The sequence below is a fragment of the Halichoerus grypus genome, chromosome 11, assembly GCF_964656455.1.
Source record: "Halichoerus grypus chromosome 11, mHalGry1.hap1.1, whole genome shotgun sequence".
In the NCBI taxonomy this organism is placed as follows: Eukaryota; Metazoa; Chordata; class Mammalia; order Carnivora; family Phocidae; genus Halichoerus; species Halichoerus grypus.
In genome coordinates this window covers 56541978-56562880 of record NC_135722.1, presented here as the reverse complement: position 1 = coordinate 56562880, position 20903 = coordinate 56541978, and the positions used below count along the sequence as shown (strand labels likewise).

The 20903-nt window shown below is 45.6% G+C and overlaps 1 protein-coding gene and 1 long non-coding RNA gene across 3 annotated transcripts; both read left to right on the top strand.

Annotated features, from left to right (window-relative positions):
• Nucleotides 1-1807: 1807 nt before the first annotated feature.
• Nucleotides 1808-3838, top strand: LOC118549133 (uncharacterized). Its single transcript, XR_004923929.2, has 2 exons — nucleotides 1808-1900; nucleotides 2362-3838. It is a non-coding gene; the product is annotated as an uncharacterized LOC118549133 (long non-coding RNA).
• Nucleotides 3839-11447: 7609 nt separating this feature from the next.
• Nucleotides 11448-17518, top strand: KCTD14 (potassium channel tetramerization domain containing 14). 2 transcript variants are annotated; one of them, XM_036113299.2, is made up of 2 exons: nucleotides 11448-11602; nucleotides 16779-17518. In XM_036113299.2, the coding sequence occupies exons 1-2, from the start codon at nucleotides 11600-11602 to the stop codon at nucleotides 17445-17447; spliced, it is 672 nt and encodes a 223-aa protein (XP_035969192.2). In that variant the 5' UTR covers nucleotides 11448-11599; the 3' UTR covers nucleotides 17448-17518. The 2 variants fall into 2 exon arrangements, with proteins under 2 accessions (XP_035969192.2, XP_035969182.2); XM_036113289.2 differs by lacking the exon at nucleotides 11448-11602 and adding an exon at nucleotides 12094-12237.
• Nucleotides 17519-20903: the final 3385 nt, after the last annotated feature.

Here is a 20903-nt window from a genome sequence, read left to right as displayed (position 1 = left end):
CAAAGGTGATCAAAAGGGACACCCCTCTTCACTCCTGCCCGACCTCCTTCTTCCAGTCCCTCCCCTAACTCAGCACCTCCCTCCTGCTTCAAGGCCTCAGGGCCTTGTGTACCCTTCCCTACCTACCCTCCTACCCCTTCCCCTTCAGACCTCACCCCAGGAGGGCTTCATTGCCCTGGTTCCTCACTAATAAGCCCACCATGATCTGTGTGCTCTCATGATTCTTTGCTCTTTAGCGTCAGAGCACTGAGCATCCTGTGTAATCAGATATTTATTTGTGTGGTTATTTAGCAGCCTGTGTCCCTGCTGACAGTGAGCTCCCTGCACTTGGCTCTTGTCCTCTGGTTCACTACTCTTTTCCCAGTGCCTGGCACCGTGATCGGCACATGGTGGGCCCTCAGGTATCTGTGTCCTTCCTCTCTAAAAGGGAATAGCACTACCTGCTACCAGTGCTGTTCTGAAGATTAAGTGGGACAAAGCTCTCCAAGGTGCCTGGCCCAAAGTCAGGCCAGCCGGGCCCAGGCCTGGACCTTTCTCTAAGGACCTGCATATTTCTCAAGCCAGTGTGGAGCAAAGGGAGGGGGAAGAGGGTCCTTGTGGGTTGTTGGCAGGGGTCTCCCCTGCTGCGGGGCCCACAAAGGGAGCCTTGTGTGTGGCAGGATGCCTTGTGGGACAGCTGGGCCCAGGGCTGCCAGGCCCTGGGCTGTGCTGGGCTGGGCACTTGGCCACAGGCAACCCTCTAAGGACCCTTTCATCTGAGTCCCAGCTGCCACTTGGCTGGCTGGCTCAAAGCCCAGCCGCCTGGAGAGGAGAGGGGCTGGCAGCTTTGTCTCAGGAAGAACAAAGAGTGGGAGGAGTGGGAGGAGGGCAGAGGGAAGCAGTGCTTGCTCTTGGAGTCGGGCCAAAGGGAAACAAGATCTAGTCATAGGCAACACCAAGGAGCTGTTTGAATTCCTTTGTTGCCATAGCATCAAAGAAGACAGCATTGCAGAGTATCTCAGGCCACATCCCAACACCCACCATGTTAGAGTGGAGAATTAAGCCCCAGAGGGGGGCAGAGACTTGCCTAAGGTGACACACGAATGGCAGAGCCAGAACTAGAACCCTGGTCTCTCGTTGCCCAGGGCTGAAGGACTCTGAAAGAACTGCTTCATCTCTGGGAGCCTCGGGGCCCTCATACATGAAGTGGGGGCCTCAGATGCAAAGTGGAGGGGATGATTCCTATTTTGAATGGGGAGGGTCACATGTCCCCATGGATATAAAAGGAAGATGAGGTCCATTTGAGTTGGGCCTTGAGAATTGTTTTCCAGAGAGAATGAGCTATGGGGAAAGGCATTCTGAACAGCATAAACAAAGGCAGGAAGGCATGGGAGTGCAGGCCGTTTCAGGGCAGCCGGGGCTGGGGAAGAAACAGGAAATGAAGCTAAAAGCCCAGGCTGCTTGGTCATGTCAGAAGTACCCACTGTCCCTCTGAGTGTCCAGCCCTCCTTTCTGGGGTACAGACCCTCCCCAAGGACTCATCCTGGCTCACGTGGCTGATCAGCCTGCCGGGATGAGCTGGACTAGGCAAGGGTAATTGGCATGGGGGCTGTGCGGAGCCTGCGGGAGGCTCTCCACCCAGACATGGTGGGCAGCGAAGTCTGCCTTGAGGAGATCACAGCAGCCTCCCCATGCTCGATCCCATTTGCAGAGACATCGTGTTCAAGGTACATACCCTCTGCTCAGCGTCTTAGCTCATTTGGGCTGTTATACCCCAAATACCATAAACTGTGTGGCTTGTAAACAACAAACATTTCTTTTTCACAGTTCTGGAGTTTAGGAAGTACAAGATCATGGTGCTGGGAGATTTGGTGTCTGCTGAGAGCCCACTTCCTGGTTCACAGATGGCTGTCTTTTCACGGTATCCTCATATGGTAGAAGGAAGGAGCTAGTGAGCTCTCCAGGGGTCTTTTTTAAATAAAAGCACGAAACCCATTCATGAAGGTTCCAGCCTCATGACCTATTCACTTCCCAAAGGTCCCACTTCCTCATACCATTACATTGGGCATTAGGTTTCAACATAGGAATTTTGAGGGAGCACGAACCATATCGCCCATTCGAACCACATCGCCCAGACACAAAACAAATCTTCATAGTCACAGAAAGAGAATTTGGGATGAGAAAGACATGGAGTCAGCTTGGTTCTGCCAATTACCAGCTGTGTGTCCTTTTAGCTGTTCACCTAACTTCTCGGAGCCTTAGTCCCCCCATCTGTAGAATAGGTCTAAACGCTGGGATGGATTGATAACAAGTGTCTGTGTTCAGTGTAGGTACTCAGCATATGATTATTTTCTTTCCATTTCCCTCCTTCACTTGACACAGCTGACCCCTCTGCTGGGAAGAATGCCACACAGTCCTCTCTCAACAAACGTCTCCCTCCTTCAAGACCCAGCTTCCATGCCACCTCTTCCATGAAGCCTTCCCAGATCTCCCAAATTGAAAAGCTGACTTCTCCCTGGAATGCCTTGTGCTTGTCTTATGGTGTTGTCTTGTCTTTTTTATTTTTCTCTTTTATACTTTTTCATGTTCACTGCAACTAATGACATAATGCAAAGGTTTAGAAAAAAAATCAATAATCTCCCCTGTCCCTTTCTTTCTTTCTTTCTTTCTTTTTAAGATTTATTTATTTATTTGAAAGAGAGAGAGAGAGAGCACGAGCACACCCAGGAGTCGGGGGAGGAGCAAAGGGAGAGGGAGAGAGAGAGGGGCGCCTGGGTGGCTCAGTCGTTAAGCGTCTGCCTTCGGCTCAGGTCATGATCCCAGGGTCCTGGGATCGAGCCCCACATCGGGCTCCCTGCTCGGCGGGAAGCCTGCTTCTCCCTCTCCCACTCCCTCTGCTTGTGTCCCCTCTCTTGCTGTGTCTCTCTCTGTCAAATAAATACTTTAAAAAATATATATATTGTTAAAAAAAAAAAAGAGAGGGCAGACTCCCCACTGAGCACATAGCCTGAGGTAGGACTTGATCCCAGACTATGAGATCATGACCTGAGCCAAAATCAAGAGTCGGATGCTTAACCGACTGAGCCACCCAGGGGCTCTTCCCCTATTTCTACAACCACCTTACTGATTAACCAATGGTAACATCCAGTGAGTATTATTCTATACCTTTCCAATTATGCTGACATAATTAGATATAAATTTATGGAAGAAGGGGTTTGTTATGTTTATGTTTTTACACAAATGGATTCCCACTACAGTGCTCTGATGTTTATTTTTAATCACTTAATAAATCATGGATGAATGAATATAGATCTTCCTCATTCTTTTTTGTTTTGTATTGTTTTGTAGCGAATAAAACCTTTTACATCCAGGGGCACCTGGGTGGCTCAGTCAGTTGAGCGACCAACTCTTGGTTTTGGCTCAGGTCATGATCTCATGGGCTGTGGGATCATGCCCCACATTGTGCTCTGCGCTCACTGCGGAGTCTGCTTGAAGATTCTTTTCCTCTGCCTCTCCCCCTACTCGCATGCATGCACTCTCTCCTCTCTCTCTCATAAATAAATCTTAAAAAAAAAAAAAAACCTTTGTATTCAGATATAATTTCCACTGTATAGATGCCATCAGATAACTAAGGATTTTTTTTGTTTTGTTTTGGACTTTTTTATTAAGTTTATTAAATTTTAATTCCAGTATAGTTAATATACAGTGTTATATTAGTTTCAGGTGTATAACATAGTGATTCAACAATTCTATATATTACTCATTGCTCATCATAAGTGTATTCTTTAATTCCCATCACCTATGTCACCCATCCCCTCAACCCACCTCCCCTCTGGTAACCATAAATTTGTTCTCTATAGTTAAGAGTCTGTTTCTTGGTTTATCTCTCTCTCTTTTTTTCCTGTACTCATTTGTTTTGTTTCTTAAATTCCACATATGAGTGAGATTATATGGTATTTGTCTTTCTCTGACTGACTTATTTCACTTAGCATTATACTCTCTAGTTCTACCCATGTCGTTGCAAATGGCTGAACAATATTCTGTTGTACATATATACCACATCTTCTTTATCCATTCATCCATCAGTGGACACCTGGGCTGTGTCCATAGTTTGGCTATTGTAAATAATGCTGCAATAAACACAGGGGTGCATGTATTCCTTTGAATTAGTGTTTTGTATTTTGAGTACCCAGTAGGGCAATTACTGGATCATAGGGTAGTTCTATGTTTAACTGGTTTTTTTAAAGATTTTATTTGTAAGTAATATCCACACCTAGTGTGGGGCTCCAACTCACAACCCTGAGATCAAGAGTTGCATGCTCTACTGACTGAGTTAGCTAGGAGACCCCTATTTTTAACTTTTTAAGGAACCTCCATACTCTTTTCCAGAGTGGCTGCACCAGCTTGCATTCCCACCAACAGTGCAGGAGGGTTCCTTTTTCTCCACATCCTCCCCAACACTGTTGTTTCTTGTGTTGTTGATTTTAGCCATTCTGACAGGTGTGAAGTGATATCTCATTGTGGTTTTGATTTTCATTTCCCTGATGGTAAGTGATGATGAACATCTTTTCATGTGTCTGTTGGCCGTCTGTATGTCTTCTTCAGAGAAATGTCTGTTCATGTCTTCTGTCCATTTTTTAATTGTTCATTAAATTTAATTGTTTAATTGTTATTTTTTGGGGGGGTGTTGAGTTATATCAGTTTTTTATGCACTTTGAATACTAACCCTTTATTGGATATGTCATATCTTCTCCCATTCAGTGGGTTGCCTTTTAGTTTTTTTGTTGATTGTTTCCTTTGCTGTTCAGCTTTTAATTTTGATGTAGTCCCAATAGTTCATTTTTGCTTTTGTATCCCTTGCCTCAGGAGACATATCTAGAAAAATGTTGCTACATCTGTTGTCAGAGAAATTACTGCTTGTGCTCTCGTCAAGGATGTTTATGGTTTCAGGTCTCATATTTAGGTCTTCAATCCATTTTGAGTTTTTGTGTATGGTATAAGAAAGTGGTCCATTTTCACTCTTTTGCATGTGGCTGTCCAGTCTTCCCAACATCATTTGTTGAAGAGACTCTTGTTTCCCATTGCATATTCTTTCCTCTTTTGTTGAAGATTAATTCACCATATAATTGTGGGTTTATTTCTGGGCTTTCTATTCTGATCCAAGATCTGCCTCATTCTTTTTAATAGTTACATAGTATTACAAGGCATCAACAAATCAAAAATCATGGTTTATTTAATGGTACCTCTAAGTTTCCAATTTTTGACACCACAAAACAGTGATAAACATATTTGTTTATATCCTTTCAGAGCTGTGCTTTTATTTCTTTTTTTCTCTTTTATTTTTTATTTATTTATTTTTAAAGATTTTATTTATTTATTTGACAGAGAGAGACATAGTGAGAGCAGGAACACAAGCAGGGGGAGTGGGAGAGGGAGAAGTAGGCTTCCCGCAGAGCGGGGAGCCCAATGTGGGGCTTGATCCCAGGACCCTGGGATCATGACCTGAGCCGAAGGCAGACACTTAACAATTGAGCCACCCAGGCGTGCCTCTTTTTTTTCTCTTTTAGCAGTGCTTTTATTTCAATTGGATAGAGTCTCAAAAGTGGGACTATTGGATCAAATGGTATCTGCATTATTTTATTTTAGTAGATATGACCATATTATTTTCCAAAAAGATCATAGCAGTTCACATTCCAATCAGCAAAGTTGGAGGAGCTGTTTCCCTGCATCCTTACCACCTCTAGCATATTATTATTATTCTCAATATTTGCCAAAATGATAGATTAAAAACAGCACAGCATTGCTCCTTGGATTGCATTTTCTCAACCCTTACTCAATTTCAGTAACTTCAGTTCAGTTATTTTATTTTTTCATTTCTGGAAGTTCTATTTGGCTTTTTTCAAATCTGCCTGGTAATTTTTGATCATATCTTCTTGCTCTTTGCTCATGTTCTACATAACCCTTACATTTATTTAAGCACATTAAATACTTATTTTATATTCTATATCCAATAATCTCTATATCTGAGGTGCTTGTGGATCTGCTGACTCTTGCTCATGGTATCTTGTTTCCTTTTGTATTTCAGGACTTTAGATTGTGAGCTTGCATTTGTTGGACTGTGTGGGTTCTTTCAAGTTTGGTGTTACTGTGGACTTTCCTCCAGGAAAGGTTTTCATTTTCTTTGTCAGGCATCTGAGGGCATTACCAACCTAGGTCCATTTAAATTAAATTCCTAGGGGAGCCTGGGTGGCTCAGTCGTTAAGCATCTGCCTTCAGCTCAGGTCATGATCCCAGGGTCCTGGAATCGAGTCCCACGTCAGGCTCCTTGCTCAGCGGGGAGCCTGCTTCTCAACCTCTCCCCCCTACTCATGCTCTCTTTCCCTATCTCTCTCTCTCTCAAATAAATAAATAAAATCTTTAAAAAAAAAAAGAAAAGAAAGTGAATATTTGGGTCCCAGATCCATTTGAGCTCTAGCCTATAGTCAGGCCTTTTCAGGAAGACTTTTCTCCACCCAGAACCAAGGAATAAGACAAGTACGACATTCCCCTTTGAAAGGGGGATTATTTTATCATTTACCTTCTTGTAGTCTCTGATCCAACGTCCTACCCTGTGAGTGGCCCAGACTTTGTCTCCTACTTTCTCTCTCTTTTTTTAAATTGTGCTTCGTGTTACTGCACTTCACAAATACTGCGTTTTTTACAAACTGAAGCTTTGTGGCAACCCTACATCAAGCAAGTCTATCAGCACCACTTTTCTTTCTTTTTTTTTTCAAAATATCACCATTTGGCCATATTTTTCTTTACTACATATACTATAAACATATACAATGCATGCTACCAAAAAACCACATTTTTAAAAAATTTAACTGTCAAGAAAGCGTATAGTGTTATAACACAATGGCACAGGTTCATGTTTTATTTCAAATTGATTTGCTTACCACCCATTTCAAACCGTTAATAGTGAAATGTTACTTAAGGATAATTAAAAATTATCTATTTGCATTATTAACAGTAAACAATTCCAACAAATTAATAAGAATTAACCATGTCAAATATTAGTATCCAAAAACTGGGCTTTCACAGAAATGATTATATAAAATATAGCAGCCAATTACAGTTTACTTTTATCAGCACCATTTTCCAACAGCATTTGCTTACTTTGTGTCTCAATGTCATATTCTTGCAATATTTCAAACTTTTACACTATGACTATATTTGTTACAGTGATCTGTAATCGGAGATCTTTGATGTTACTATTGTAATTGTTTTGAGGTGCCACAAACCATGCCTATCTATATAAGATAGCAAATTTAATCAATAAATGTTGTATGTGTTCTTTTTTAAAAAAGATTTTATTTATTTATTTGTTTGTTTGTTTATTTATTTGAGAGAAAGAGAGAGCACAAACAGGGGGAGTAGCCGAGGGAGAGGGAGAAGCAGGCTCCCCGCCGAGCAGAAAGCCCAGAGTGGGGCTTGATCCCAGGACCCCGGGATCATGACCCGAGCTGAAGGCAGATGCCCAACTGACTGAGCCACCCAGGCTCCCCTGTTGTGTGTGTTCTGATTGCTCCACTGACCAGGCATTCCCCCATTTCTCTTCCACTCCTTGGGCCTCTCTATTCCCTGAGACACAACCATATTGAAATTAGGACAATGAATAACCCTACACTGGCCTCTAAGTGTTCAAGTGAAAGGAAGAGTCTCATCCCTCTGACTTTTATTTTTATTTTTTTATTTTTTATTTTTTATTTTTTAAAAGATCTTATTTATTTATTTGACAGAGAGAGACACAGCGAGAGAGGGAACACAAGCAGGGGGAGTGGGAGAGGGAGAAGCAGGCTTCCCACCGAGCAGGGAGCCCGATGTGGGGCTCGATCCCAGGACCCTGGGATCATGACCTGAGCCGAAGGCAGACGCTTAACGACTGAGCCACCCAGGCGCCCCATCATACCTCTGACTTTTAAACCAAAAGCTAGAAATGATTAAACTTAGTGAGAAAGGCTTATTGAAAATTGAGATAGCCCAAAAGCTAGGCCTCTTACGCCAAACGGTTAGCCAAGGTGTGGATACCAAGAAAAAGTTCTTGAAGGATGGAGTGCCTGGGTGGCTCAGTTGGTGAAGCATCTGACTCTTGGTTTTGGCTCAGGTCATGATCTCAGGGTTGTGAGATCTAGCCCCACATCGGGCTCCATGCTCAGTGGGGAATCTACTTGGAATTCTCTCTCCCTCCCCCTCTTCTCTCTCTCTCTCTCTTTCTCCTTCTCTCTCTCTCCGTCTGTCAAAAATAAATAAATAAATACAATTTTTAAGAAAAGGAAAAAGTTCTTGAAGGAAATTAGAAGTGCTACTCCATTGAACACAGAAATGATAAGAAAGAGAAACAGCCTTATTGCCAATATGGAGAAAGTCTGAGTGGTCTGGATAGAAGATCAAATCAACCACAACATTACCTTTTTTTTTTTTTTTTTTTTAAAGATTTTATTTATTTATTTGAGAGAGAGAGAATGAGAGACAGAGAGCATGAGAGGGGGGAGGGTCAGAGGGAGAAGCAGACTCCCTGCCGAGCAGGGAGCCCGATGCGGGACTCGATCCCGGGACTCCAGGATCATGACCTGAGCTGAAGGCAGTCGCTTAACCAACTGAGCCACCCAGGCGCCCCCAACCACAACATTACCTTAAGCCAAAGTCTAATCCTCCAGAGCAAGGCTCTAGCTCTCTTTAATTGGATGAAGGCTGAGGGAGGTGAAGAAGCTGCAGAAGAAAAGTCTGAGGCTAGCAGAGTTTGATTCATGAGGTTTAAGGAAAGAAGCCATCTCCATAACATAAAAGTGTAAGATGAAGCAGTAAGTGCTGATGTAGAAGCTGCAGCGACTTATGGAGAAGATCCAGCTAAGATAATTCATGATGCTGGCTATACTCAACAACAGATTTTCCATGCAGATGAAATAGCTTTCTGTTGGAAGAAGATGCCTCTAGGACTTTCATAGCTACAGAGGAGAAGTCAATGCCTGGTTTCAAAGCTTCAAAAGGACAGGATGACTCTGTTAGGGGCTAATGCAGCTGGTGACTTGAAGTTGAAGCCAATGCTCATTTACCATTCTTAGAATCCTAGGGTCCTTAAAAATTATGCTAAAGCTACTCTGCCTATGTTCTACAAAGCCTGGATGAGAACACATCTGTTTGCAACATGGTTTCCTGAATACTTTAAACCCACTTTTGAGACCAGGTGCTCCATAAAAAGATTCCCTTCAAAATATTACTGCTCATTGACAATGTACCTGGTCACCCAAGAGCTCTGATGGAGATGTATAATGAGATGAATGTTGTTTTCATGCCTCCTAATACAACATCCATCCTGTAGCCCATGGATCAAGGAGTCATTTTGACTTTCAAATCTTATTATTTAAGAAATACATTTCATGGGGTGCCTGGCTGGTTCAGTCAGTAGAGAATGAGACTCTTGATCTTGGGGTTGTAAGTTCAAGCCCCACATTAGGTGTGGAGATTACTAAAAAATAAAATCTAAAAAAAAAAAGAAATACATTTCATAAGGCCATAGAGAGTGATTCCTCTGATAGATCTGGGCAAAGTCAATTGAAAACCTTCTGGCAAGGATTCACCATTCTAGATACCATGAAGAAATTTGTGATTCATGGGAAGAGATCAAAACATCAACATGAACAAGAGTTTAGAAGAAGTTGATTCCGGGCGCCTGGGTGGCTCAGTTGGTTAAGCGACTGCCTTCGGCTCAGGTCATGATCCTGGAGTCCCGGGATCGAGTCCCGCATCGGGCTCCCTGTTCAGCAGGGAGTCTGCTTCTCCCTCTGACCCTCCCCCCTCTCATGCTCTCTCTATCTCATTCTCTCTCTCAAATAAATAAATAAAATCTTTAAAAAAAAAAAAAAAGAAGAAGTTGATTCCAACCCTCATGGGTAACTGTGAGGGGTTCAAGACCTCAGTGGAGTCAGTAACTGCAGATGTGGTAGAAAAAGCAAGAGAACTAGAATGAGAAGTAGAGCCTGAAGATGTGACTGAATTGCCATAATCTCATGGCTTCTTGTGGATGAGCAACAAAAGTGGTTTCTTGAGATGGCATCTACTCCTGGTGAAGATGCTGTGAAGATGGCTGAAATGACAAAAATGGATTTAGAATTCTACATAAGCTTAGTTGATAAAGGAGCAGCTAGGTTTGGGAGGATTGACTCCAATTTTGAAAGAAGTCCTACTGAGGGTAAAATGCTATCAAACCGCATTGCATGCTAGAGACAAATCATTCATGAAAGAGAGTCAATCCATTTGGCACACTTCATTGTGGTCTTAATTCTGAGACATTTTCACAGCCACCCCAACCTTCAGCAACCACCACCCCAATGAGTCAGCAGCCACACTACTAGGGGAAACCTTCCACCAGCATAAGATTATGAACTCCATACTGTTTTCCATAGTGGTTGTATTGTTATCGAGTCAATTTTTTATTGTATTTTTTAGAACAGTTTTAGATGTATAGGGAAATTGAGAAGATAGTACAGAGAGTCTCCATATACCCCACACTCAGTTTCCCCTATTCTTAACATATTTCATTAGTATGGTACATTTGTTACTGTTAATGAACCAACGTTGATACACTATTACTAACTAAAGCCCACAGCTTATTCATATTTCCTTAGTTTTTACCTAATGTCTATTTGCTGTTCCAGGATCCCATCCGGAATTCCACATTACATTATATTTAGTTGCTATGTCTCCTTAGGCTACTCTTGGTTGTGACAGTTTCTCAGGTTTTCCTTGTTTTATTTATTTTTATTTATTTTATTTATTTATTTGACAGGGCACAAGCTGGGGGAGCAGAAGACGAAGAAGCAGGCTCCCCGCTGAGCAGGGAGCCCTACAGGGGGCTAGATCCCAGGACCCTGGGATCATGACCCGAGCCAAAGGCAGTCGCCCAGCTGACTGAGCCACTCAGGTGCCCCCAGATTTCCCTTGGTTTTTTTTTTTTTTTTAATATTTTATTTATTTATCTGACAGAGAGAGACACAGCAAGAGAGGGAACACAAGCAGGGGGAGTGGGAGAGGGAGAAGCAGGGTTCCTGCCGAGCAGGGAGCCCGATGCGAGGCTCGATCCCAGGACCCTGGGACCATGACCTGAGCCGAAGGCAGCCGCTCAACTGACTGAGCCACCCAGGTGCCCCAGATTTCCCTTGTTTTAATGACTCTGACAGTTTTGAGGATTATTGGTCAGGTATATTTTGTAATTCCCCTCTATTGGAATTTGTTAGATGTTTTTCTCATTAGATTGGGATTATGGGTTTTGGGCTGGAAGATCAGGGGTAAAATGCCATTTTCATCACGTCATACCAAGGGTGCTTCCTATCATCTTGATGTTGACCTTGATTACCTGGCTGAAGTATGATATGTCAGTTTTCTTTTTTTTTTATTTTTATTTATTTATCTGACAGAGAGAGACGCAGCGAGAGAGGGAACACAAGCAGGGGGAGTGGGAGAGGGAGAAGCAGGCTTCCCGCCGAGCAGGGAACCCGATGCGGGTCTCCATCCCAGGACCCTGGGATCATGACCTGAGCCGAAGGCAGACGCTTAAGGACTGAGCCACCCAGGCGCCCCGATGGTATGTCAGTTTTCTTTTTTCTCCTTTTCCCTACTGTCCTCTTTGGAAGAAAGCCAGCATGCACAGACCATACTTGAGGAGTGAGGAGTTATGCTCCCCCTCCTTAGGGCTATGTTTTAACAAGCAAAATAACCCACACAACCGGTATCTTAGCTCTTTTCATCGGTGGTCATGCTTTGAACTTTTAGCAGGTGATCTTAAGTGGATAAATATTCTACACTGGCCACCCTATCTCTTGGAGCCTCACTTTCCTCATTTGTAAAATGGGAGTTGTTGATCCTTCACTCCTAGGACTGTAGAGAGTAGAAAGTCTCCTGCTGTCAGTGTCAATTCCCTCTGCCTCCCCCGTTTGGCTATCTGGGGACCCCCTCCGAGAGAGGGTCTGTGTCTGACCTAGGGTCTCACCGCATGCTTGGCAGAGCCAAAGTCAACCCCGGGCTCTAACCACACCCTAAGTCCATTTGCCCCACCCGGGGGCGTGGAGCAGAAGTGTACTTCCGCCAGCCGGCCGCAGGTACCTCGCACGTGGCGGGGCTGGGCGCCCAGCCACCTGCGGGACCAGAATGATGAGTCTGAGCTCGGTGCCTCGCTCCCTGCGGCCCAACCAGGCCTCCCCCTCCGCGGGCCCGCCAGCGGTGAGTGCGCAGCCGGGAGGGCGGCTCTATCCTTGCGCTTCTGCGGTCTTTCACTCCTTTCGGTGTCCCCCGTGCGTCCCTTCCTCGGGGTCTGAGGCCCCTAGCTTCTGGCGCGCCCCTGGCTGGGCGCTCTCCTCCTCTAGCTAGTTCTGGCTTTGACCTCTCCTTCCGCCCACCCGTGCCCGTTCCCCGCCTGGCTCGGACCAGCCTCTCCTCCTTGCCCTCTTTCCTGCCTGGCCTCCTTTGTTTGTCTCCTCCCTCTCTGTTCGGTCTTTGTTTCAGCTGTTTTCTGTGTGTCTCCCCTCAGTCCCCTGGCTTGTCCTAGTCCACCGCTCTTCCGCGGCCCCTCCTCCTCCCGTGTTTGGGAGAAGACCCCACGGAAGGCTGCGGGACTCTCATTCCCTCACCCACCACACCCCATCCTCTCCAGCCTGCCCCTGCCCTCTGGCAGCGTCCTGAGCCCGCCTGCTCGCCTGCCCCCTCCCAGGGCGTGGTTGAGGGGAGTTTGCGTGGAGGATCCGGAAAAGGCCCAGTGCGCTCCAGGAGCAGAACATTCTAATCTCTCCTGGGCTAGGTGCCATCCTGAAGACTCCTGGAAGGCAAAGCAGATCCAGCAGGGGGAGGCTGTGGCTCTTTCCCATAGAACAATGATAACGTCATTGTGGTTGGCTGTTGACAAAGTCACCTGCTCCGTGGCAGGGCCGCCCTAGGTGCTCAATAAATGAATGAATTCCTGAGCAAGAGAGGGAGCCAGCGGGGTGCATGATGCCAGGTAGGGAAAGACTGGCTTTTATCAGAATACCAGGTGCTCCTGTAAATCAGTGCAGCAGGTAAGCTCCAGTCAATTGGAACATTTATTGAGCATCCTGGTGTGCTGGGCCCTGTAGTAGGTACTGGTGACACAGAGAGGAATCTGGGATAGTCATCCCTTAGGAACCTCACAGTCTAGCGGGGGATACAGATGAACAAATGGAATTACAAGAGGTAACTGCCATGACGGTGGAAATACAGGGCCCTGGAGGATCACAAGGAGACAACCCATCTAGAAAGATTTCTGGAGGAATTAACTTGAAGGATGAGTGGCCTAAGTGAAGGCAGCAAATGAGTCACGTCCTGGAGGCAAGGGGGACCAGCCTGCTCTGGATGGCTGGGGTCAGAGTGGTTCTGGTAGTTGATTTTGCCAGGGCTGCCAAGGGCCTTGTAAACCTTATTAAGGAGTCTAGAGTTTATCTGGAAGGAAATGTCAGGTGCCTGAAGTGTTCAATGCAGGGTGTGGCCAGATCAGATTTGCACTTCAGAAGATCGGCTGGCTTCAGAGTAGAGATTGGATTGGGGAAGGGCACTTGAGGAGGCAGGGAGCCATGGAATTGACCAGAACTGAGAATCACCAGGACTTGGTTATGATTACCTAGGTGGGAGGAGGTTGAGGATACCAGCAGATTGCAAGATTACAACCTGGATTTTGGCCTCAGATGACTGAGATAGGGAACAATGGAAAAGGTCAGGGTTGTGGGGTGGGGAGAGATCTAGAGAGGCTTGGGAGACATTGGAGTGACTCTACTAAGGGTGACCTCAGGAAATGTCTGAATGTTTGGCAGGGTGTTTGCATGTGTGTGAGAGCTAGGTCTGTCTGATTCATCCCTGTGCCCTCAGGGCCAGCCCTGGCCTGACACCCAGTAAGGGCTCCTAAAGATCATGTTTCCCCCAGCTCATGCACACAGGGCCTGAGATAGGCTTTCCTACCCAGGAATGTTTCCGCAGCATTACTGGGAGGTACAAAAGGCGGGGACGAGTGGCCACGAAAATGGGCAGGTGGTCAGAAGAGGGGTGGAAAAGAAGTCTTTATTTGCTAGAAACATATTGTAGTATTTGTGGATGAGGTAGGAGGTCTGGGATTTCCAAAGAAACTGGAAGATTTCAGAAAAAAAGGAGGGGAAAGAGAGACAGAATTAAGAAGTTTGGGAACAAGACTGAGGTCTTGTTTGGTAAACAAAGAAATGGGCCTCAGAGTATCAGGACAGGAAGCTATTTTGTGAAGCATCTGGAAATGAGCTTCAGAAACAACATTTGAAGTGATTGGATTCATTAGACTTCCAGAGCTGGAGAGACGTAGAGTTCACTTTGTGCATTTTGCCTTCCCTATTTCATAGATGACTAGGCGTAGGCCCACAGAAGAAAGTGAGCTTACCCAGGCACATCGCTACTTACTGGCAGCGGTGGGACTGGATGTTGGGAGGGGTAGGGCACCCATCCACCTACTGGAGTCACACTGATAGGGGTTTGATTGCGGCTCTGACTTCACTTCCTAGCTGTGTGACCCATCTTTCTGAGCTTTCCTCGCCTGTAATATACAGACCTCAAGAGCATCTGTGAGCTTTCAGGGCACAGGCATGATGAGAGCACATCCGACCATTCCAGGGTGAAAGTCTGCGACTTTGCATTTAACTGCCTGCCTCTCAGAGCCACCTCAGTGTTAACCGAACAGCCTTGCCAAGGGGCTTTGAGGTTTATGGGAGAAAGAGGAAGTCACAGGTTCTCGGTTTATTTTTCTCCCGGCTGTATGGTTTGGCTGCTGTCAGAATGCATCCCCTTGGTCTCCCTTCTCTACTCCAGCCAGCGGAACTGTCCCCCGGTAGGAGCTGTTGCCATGGCAACTCAGTTCTTTCTCCCCAGCCGTTTGGCTGCCTCTGGCTCTCTTTATTCCAGTACTTGAATCTTAGAGGTAGAGCCCACAGTCAAGCTGAGAATGAAGTCACACCTAAATGAGAACCCAGGACATTCCTGAACCCTGTCACTACTCCTGGCTCTGCAGTGACCTGTGGCAGAGTCTCCGGGACAGAAATGCAGCCTCCCTCTGACACTGCCCCAATCTTTTCTGTGGCTGCGCCATCACACCCCCTCGGAAACCTTCCCTGACAACCTCCAACACACATCCATCCACACGAAGAGCTTCTGAGTCTCCCCTCTCGGCGCCTGCACATTTAAGCCATCTGTTTCCCTCTCTCCTCTGTGAGCTCCTTGAGGGCAGGGACTGCGTCCTCCTCTGCTCAGGAGAAGGCTTGAATGTAATAGGCCCTCTACATTTTCTGGAATGAATGAGTAACTAAGGGAATGAAGAGTGGAGGTATTTAAAGGGTGAAAACTGGCTGATGTGATGACTAAGAGCGCATGCTTCGGGGTAACGTGGCCCTGAGTTTAAGTTCTGACATCATCACTTAATAGCTGGTTGCCTTTAGGCAATTTACTTCAGCTCCTTAATCCTTCATTTCTTCGCCTGTAAAATGAGGATTTAACTCATTCTTCATAGGATTGCTGTGAGGATTGAATTAGAGGATGAATGGAAAGTGCTTTGCCCAGTTACTAGACTCTGAGGGGAGAGACTGTCCTGCTTGTTCCTCAGTGTTCCAGGTACCTGGCACATACATATTTTATTGACTGAGTGAGTCAATTATAGATAACCAAAGTTATTCAGGAAGCTGGTTTGGAAGGCTAACAACTAGTGTATCACCTCACATGTAATAATCTTCTGGTATTTTTGTTCCGTCTGTTAGTATTCCCCAAATGCAGCCTGACTCTCAGTCTGTTCCCAGGTGCCCCTCCACTGGCCTGTGGGCATCTCCAGGCAGGCACCACGTGGGTCTTCACCACATCCTTAGTGCTCAGCTCAAGGTTTGACATAGAGAAGAGGCCTCTAAAAATTCTGTAGACCAGCTAAACCTAACTTCCATTGGCACCACACTTTACAGTTTATGAGGCAGTTTTATACCGATCATACCTGGTGTTACTGACCTTTTCAGCACCAAAGATATTCCTGTTATTAATAACCCCCGGCCCATATTTTTGAAAGACATCTATCACACAAATTCCCTTAATGAATCAAAGTCATGCTAACTGCTAATCAGAACTTCTGACCTATATTAAACAAGAATTTGTGGGATGCCTGGGTGGCTCAGTCGGTTAAGGGTCTGTCTTCAGCTCAGGTCATTATCCCAGAGTCCTGGGATCGAGTCCCACGTCAGGCTCCCTGCTCAGTGGGGAGCTTGCCTCCCCCTCTGCCTGTCGCTCCCCCTGCTTGTGCTCTCTCTCTCTCTCTGACAAATAAATAAACAAAAATCTTAAAAAAAAAAAAAGAAAGAAAGAATTTGTGTCCCCAACTGCCACCACAGGATGTGGACCCACAGTAAGTACCCAAGAAATGCTAAAATGCTTCCTGAATGAACACAGGTATGGTTTCTTAGTCTCTGAAAGGTTGAAAATACCCCCCCCCCTTTTTTTTTTTACTATATCTTAGATCTGAACATCCCACCTTGGGGACTTCTGACTTCACAATAGCTCCATATTCCCATTTTATAAATGAGGAAAGAGGCGTAGAGAGGGAAAAAGCCCTGCCAAAGGCCACAGGCTTAGCAAGCGTTGTCACCGGGACTTGCTTCCACAGCAGGCTCTTGGACTAATATTTTGTAATATTCTATGGATGAAAATAAGCCACGAGCTCCCTAGAGGTGGCACTACTGCTTCACTCTGCCTTCTTGTGCCCTCAGGGATCCCCTGTCGTGGAGCTTAACGTAGGAGGCGAGTTGTACACCACCACCATGGGCACCCTAAGAAAACTCCCGGGTTCAAAGCTGGCAGAGATGTTCTCCAGCTCAGCTAAGGCCTGCACGGACGCAGAGGGCCGCTTCTTCATCGATCGCCCCGGCACCTATTTCGGACCCATCCTGGACTACCTGCGCAGCGAGCGGCTGCCCACGCACCACATCCCGGAGGTGTACCGCGAGGCGCAGTTTTACGCAATCAAGCCTTTGGTCAAGCTCCTGGAGGACATGCCGCAGATCTTCGGGGAGCAGGTGGCCCGGAAGCAGTTCTTGCTGCGGGTGCCAGGCTACGGCGAGAACCTGGAGCTCATGGTGCGCCTGGCGCGCGCCGAGGCCGTGGCGGCCCGCCGCTCCGCGGTGCTGGTGTGCGCCGTGCGCACTGAGGAGGAGGCGGCGCACTGCGCGGATGCTCTGCGGCTCCTGGAGGCCGGAAAGAGGTCGGTTGTCAAGTTCGGCCCTTGGAAGGCGGCCCCGCAGGTCAAGGACCTCCTCGACTGCGTGAAGATGGACATTACGGCCCAGGGGTACCAGGTATACTATGAACCGTACTCCGAGAGGACATTACGGGCCAAGTATTTCAGTTACTTTTATACATTCGTCTTCATCTGGTGGTGATCCCCCAGGGGGCGGGGACAGTTTGTTTCGGGTTCTGGTGGGACTTATGAAATTAAAAGTTGCCTTCAAAAGCCGTCTTCCTTTAATTTAAAACAAACGAACAAAAAAACGACTTCCAAGGTGGTCTATGAGGCTTGCCCCCCAGTAATTATTTCCCTGTTGAGGATTTTCCACTGATTGCAACTGACTCCACTGTGCTTGCCTTTAAAGAGGTGCAGCTGCTTCTTCTTTAACGCCTCCCCTACCTGCCAGACCCTTCCCTGCAAGTCCAAATGGCAAGGCTGAGATGAGTTGGAATGTTTCAACAATTCATCGGCTGGAGATGGCGGATGATAACAGGAAGATAACAGAATACCATGAATCCAGATAAAATGATCTGAAAATGTAGTCTGCCCAGGCTCAGCGTATGGTCCAATCCTCTAGCCCTATTATACACCTTCCTGAGGAAGATGCCCAAGTTCATACCTGTAGTAGATGCCACTCCTTCTCCCTCTCCCTCTCCCACTCAGATCTCCTTTTCCAGGTGCAGTGAGCTGTCTTTTTCTCTAGGGCAGTGATTCTCAAAGTGTGGTCCCTGGACCAGCAGCATTGGCAATACATGGGAACTTCTTAGAAATACAAATTCTCCGGCCCCCACCTCAGACCTACTGAATCAGAAACTCTGAGAGTTGGCCCAACAGTCTTTTAATAAGCCCTTCAGGTGAGTCTGATGTACCCTAACTTCGAGACCTGCTCTAGAAAAGAACTGCTGTCTTCTTATGTGGAGGTATAGACGACTGAGCCCTCACCTCAAGGAGGAATCAGCTGTGGTGCCGTTCCTGTTCTGCTGCTCCTGGTGGGATCAGGCTGAAGTCAGTCTTCATCTGACACCACGTTCTTGCTCAGCATTCTTTCTCTGCTGTATACCCTACTTCTCTCACTCTCCGTCCCCTGAGAGCACATCCTCAATAAACCACTGCAACAAGAGTCTCTGCTCCAGGTTCTGCTTCTCAACCAAAGACAGTAATGCAACTCTAAGGAGAACACAGGTAGACATCATCCTTCTCCAAGTCCAGGTCTAGATGGCCCCCTTCCCCCTTCCTGCCTAGTAGGGTGACCAGCCGTCGAGATTGAGGTTAATTTCCAAGGTTTAAGAAATTACTACTGTCAGGGAGTTTCAGATTTAAACATAAAACTGCTCAGAATGGTCATTGTCAATGACTGTTATAATTCAATAACCACATCTGCTTGTATATTTTTTCTTTCTTTTTTTAAAAAAGATTTTATTTATTTGACGGAGAGACACAGCAAGAGAGGGAACGCAAGCAGGGGGAGTGGGAGAGGGACAAGCAGGCTTCCCGCGGAGCAGGGAGCCAATGTGGGGCTCGATCCCACTGGGATCATGACCTGAGCCGAAGGCAGATGCTTAACGACTGAGCCACCCAGGTCCCCATGCTTGTATATTTTTTCTTACTTTCAAAACTTTTTTCATGTTTTCCTTTTGGTATTTAATATGCCTGACAATTTTAAGTGAAAAAATCCTGAATGTCTCTTTGAACTTTTTATCATGAACCAATGCAACATTATTTATCAAGAACCTGAAAAAAAGTTTATACTCTTTGATCAGTAATTACATTTATGAGATTAGATTCCCAGGAGACACTCTGTTCTGTAAGATCTAAAGAGGATTGCTTAAAGTCTCAATTTTGTGAATTATGTAAAGGTCAATGTCCTCCTCAAGATTTCTGTACATTCCCAGAGGGCTTGTTATCTTATGGTCAATCCTGGTTCTTTGTTCCTACTGGATTCATGGATCATCTAGATGTCCTGAGCTTGTTTTTGCTGTTCGACACAATGCTCACCCAGATTGAACACACATATCTTTTTCTTAATTTTTACAAATGCTACTCCCATGAGCTATTTGTGCACATAGCAGACTGTGGCAAATACAGGCACGTAAAGGGGAGGGAGTTTACCAGACAGAAATGCAAATAACTTCAAATTGGGTGTTGGACGCATCTCTTCTTAAAGTCTCAGTCACCCCCATTACTAGGGGCTTTTCACTAGCAGATTGTATTTGTTTCCTATTCTTTCTTCCCTCCCTGTTCTTGCCATGCTTCTCTGTAGGTGGGAGTAATCTTCCCACCCCACTGACTTCATCCTTGGCTTCATGACTTAATCTGGCCAATGGAATATGCGGTGAAGTAACTGTGCCAGTTCTAAACTCAGGCTTTAGAAGCATGCCAAGTTTCCATCAGCCCTCTTGTGTTCTTGTCATTTGCCAGGAGAAGACCACGTTCCAGTTTGGCTACCTCTTTTATTGCTTTGGCTTTAGCCTGCAGGCATGCCCTTAGGATCTGATCTTCTTCCTGAGCCATTTATCAAATTATTTTATTAAAAAAAGGCAATTTCAATATTCCCTCCCCATTCCCAATCCATAACACAGTTAAGATAACATACTATTTTCATCCCACTTAAATTATAAAAGCAAAACAATGGGAAGTCAAGCATATCATATTACATCTATATAATAGAATGTTATACCGTGATTAAAATTATATTTATAGAGGCTTAAAATTATTGGGGAGGAGAATACTCATCTAATTCAATGCAATTTAATTTAATCCATGCTCCAAAAAAGGATTTAAGGTGGTGAGGCTTAAAGGGCTATGAAAAAAAGAAATAGCCAAAAAGATACAAATTAGAAGTACATAAATGAAGGGGACACTCTAGGTTGTCTATCCAATAATACCATCTCCTCCCTTCCCATTTCCTAACAGGCAAAGCAAAATAGTAAAACACATTAATAATGTTCAAAAAACTATCTCCGGACATTTGTAGGGGTACATGATGTTTTTCCTAATCTATTAGGATTAACTAAAGAGAATTAGAGTCAGAGGAGGAAAACCTAAAAATGAATGGTAAATATAACTGTCATTTTAATCCAAAGGAAAACACAAAGATTGAAACCTGTGAGAGCGCCCTCATTGAGGCACCCTAGTTCATAGCACTATGCCAGGTTTTCAGGTCTCCGTTGTTCTAGAAGACCTCTATTTTTTTTTTATTCTCTATTTTCCCATCCTTTCCTACTCCCCTCCCCCATCCATTTCTGCTGTGTTCAGTGTCCTGGAAAGCTAGTCCCAAGCCCCTTCCTGGTTGTCCAAAGACTTGGAAAGTAATAGCATGGAAGATCAGTGACAAGAAGGCCTGGGGAGTTGGTGTGTGGATGGACCTCTTGGAATGGTGAAAATATTTGTGTTTCTTCCAAATGCCCACCAGAGGGCATCCATTCTAGAAGAGGCTCTCAAAAAATAAATGGACACGGGGCGCCTGGGTGGCTCAGTCGTTAAGCGTCTGCCTTCGGCTCAGGTCGTGATCCCAGGGTCCTGGGATCGAGTCCCACATCGGGCTCCCTGCTCGGCAGGAAGCCTGCTTCTCCCTCTCCCACTCCCCCTGCTTGTGTTCCTGCTCTCGCTG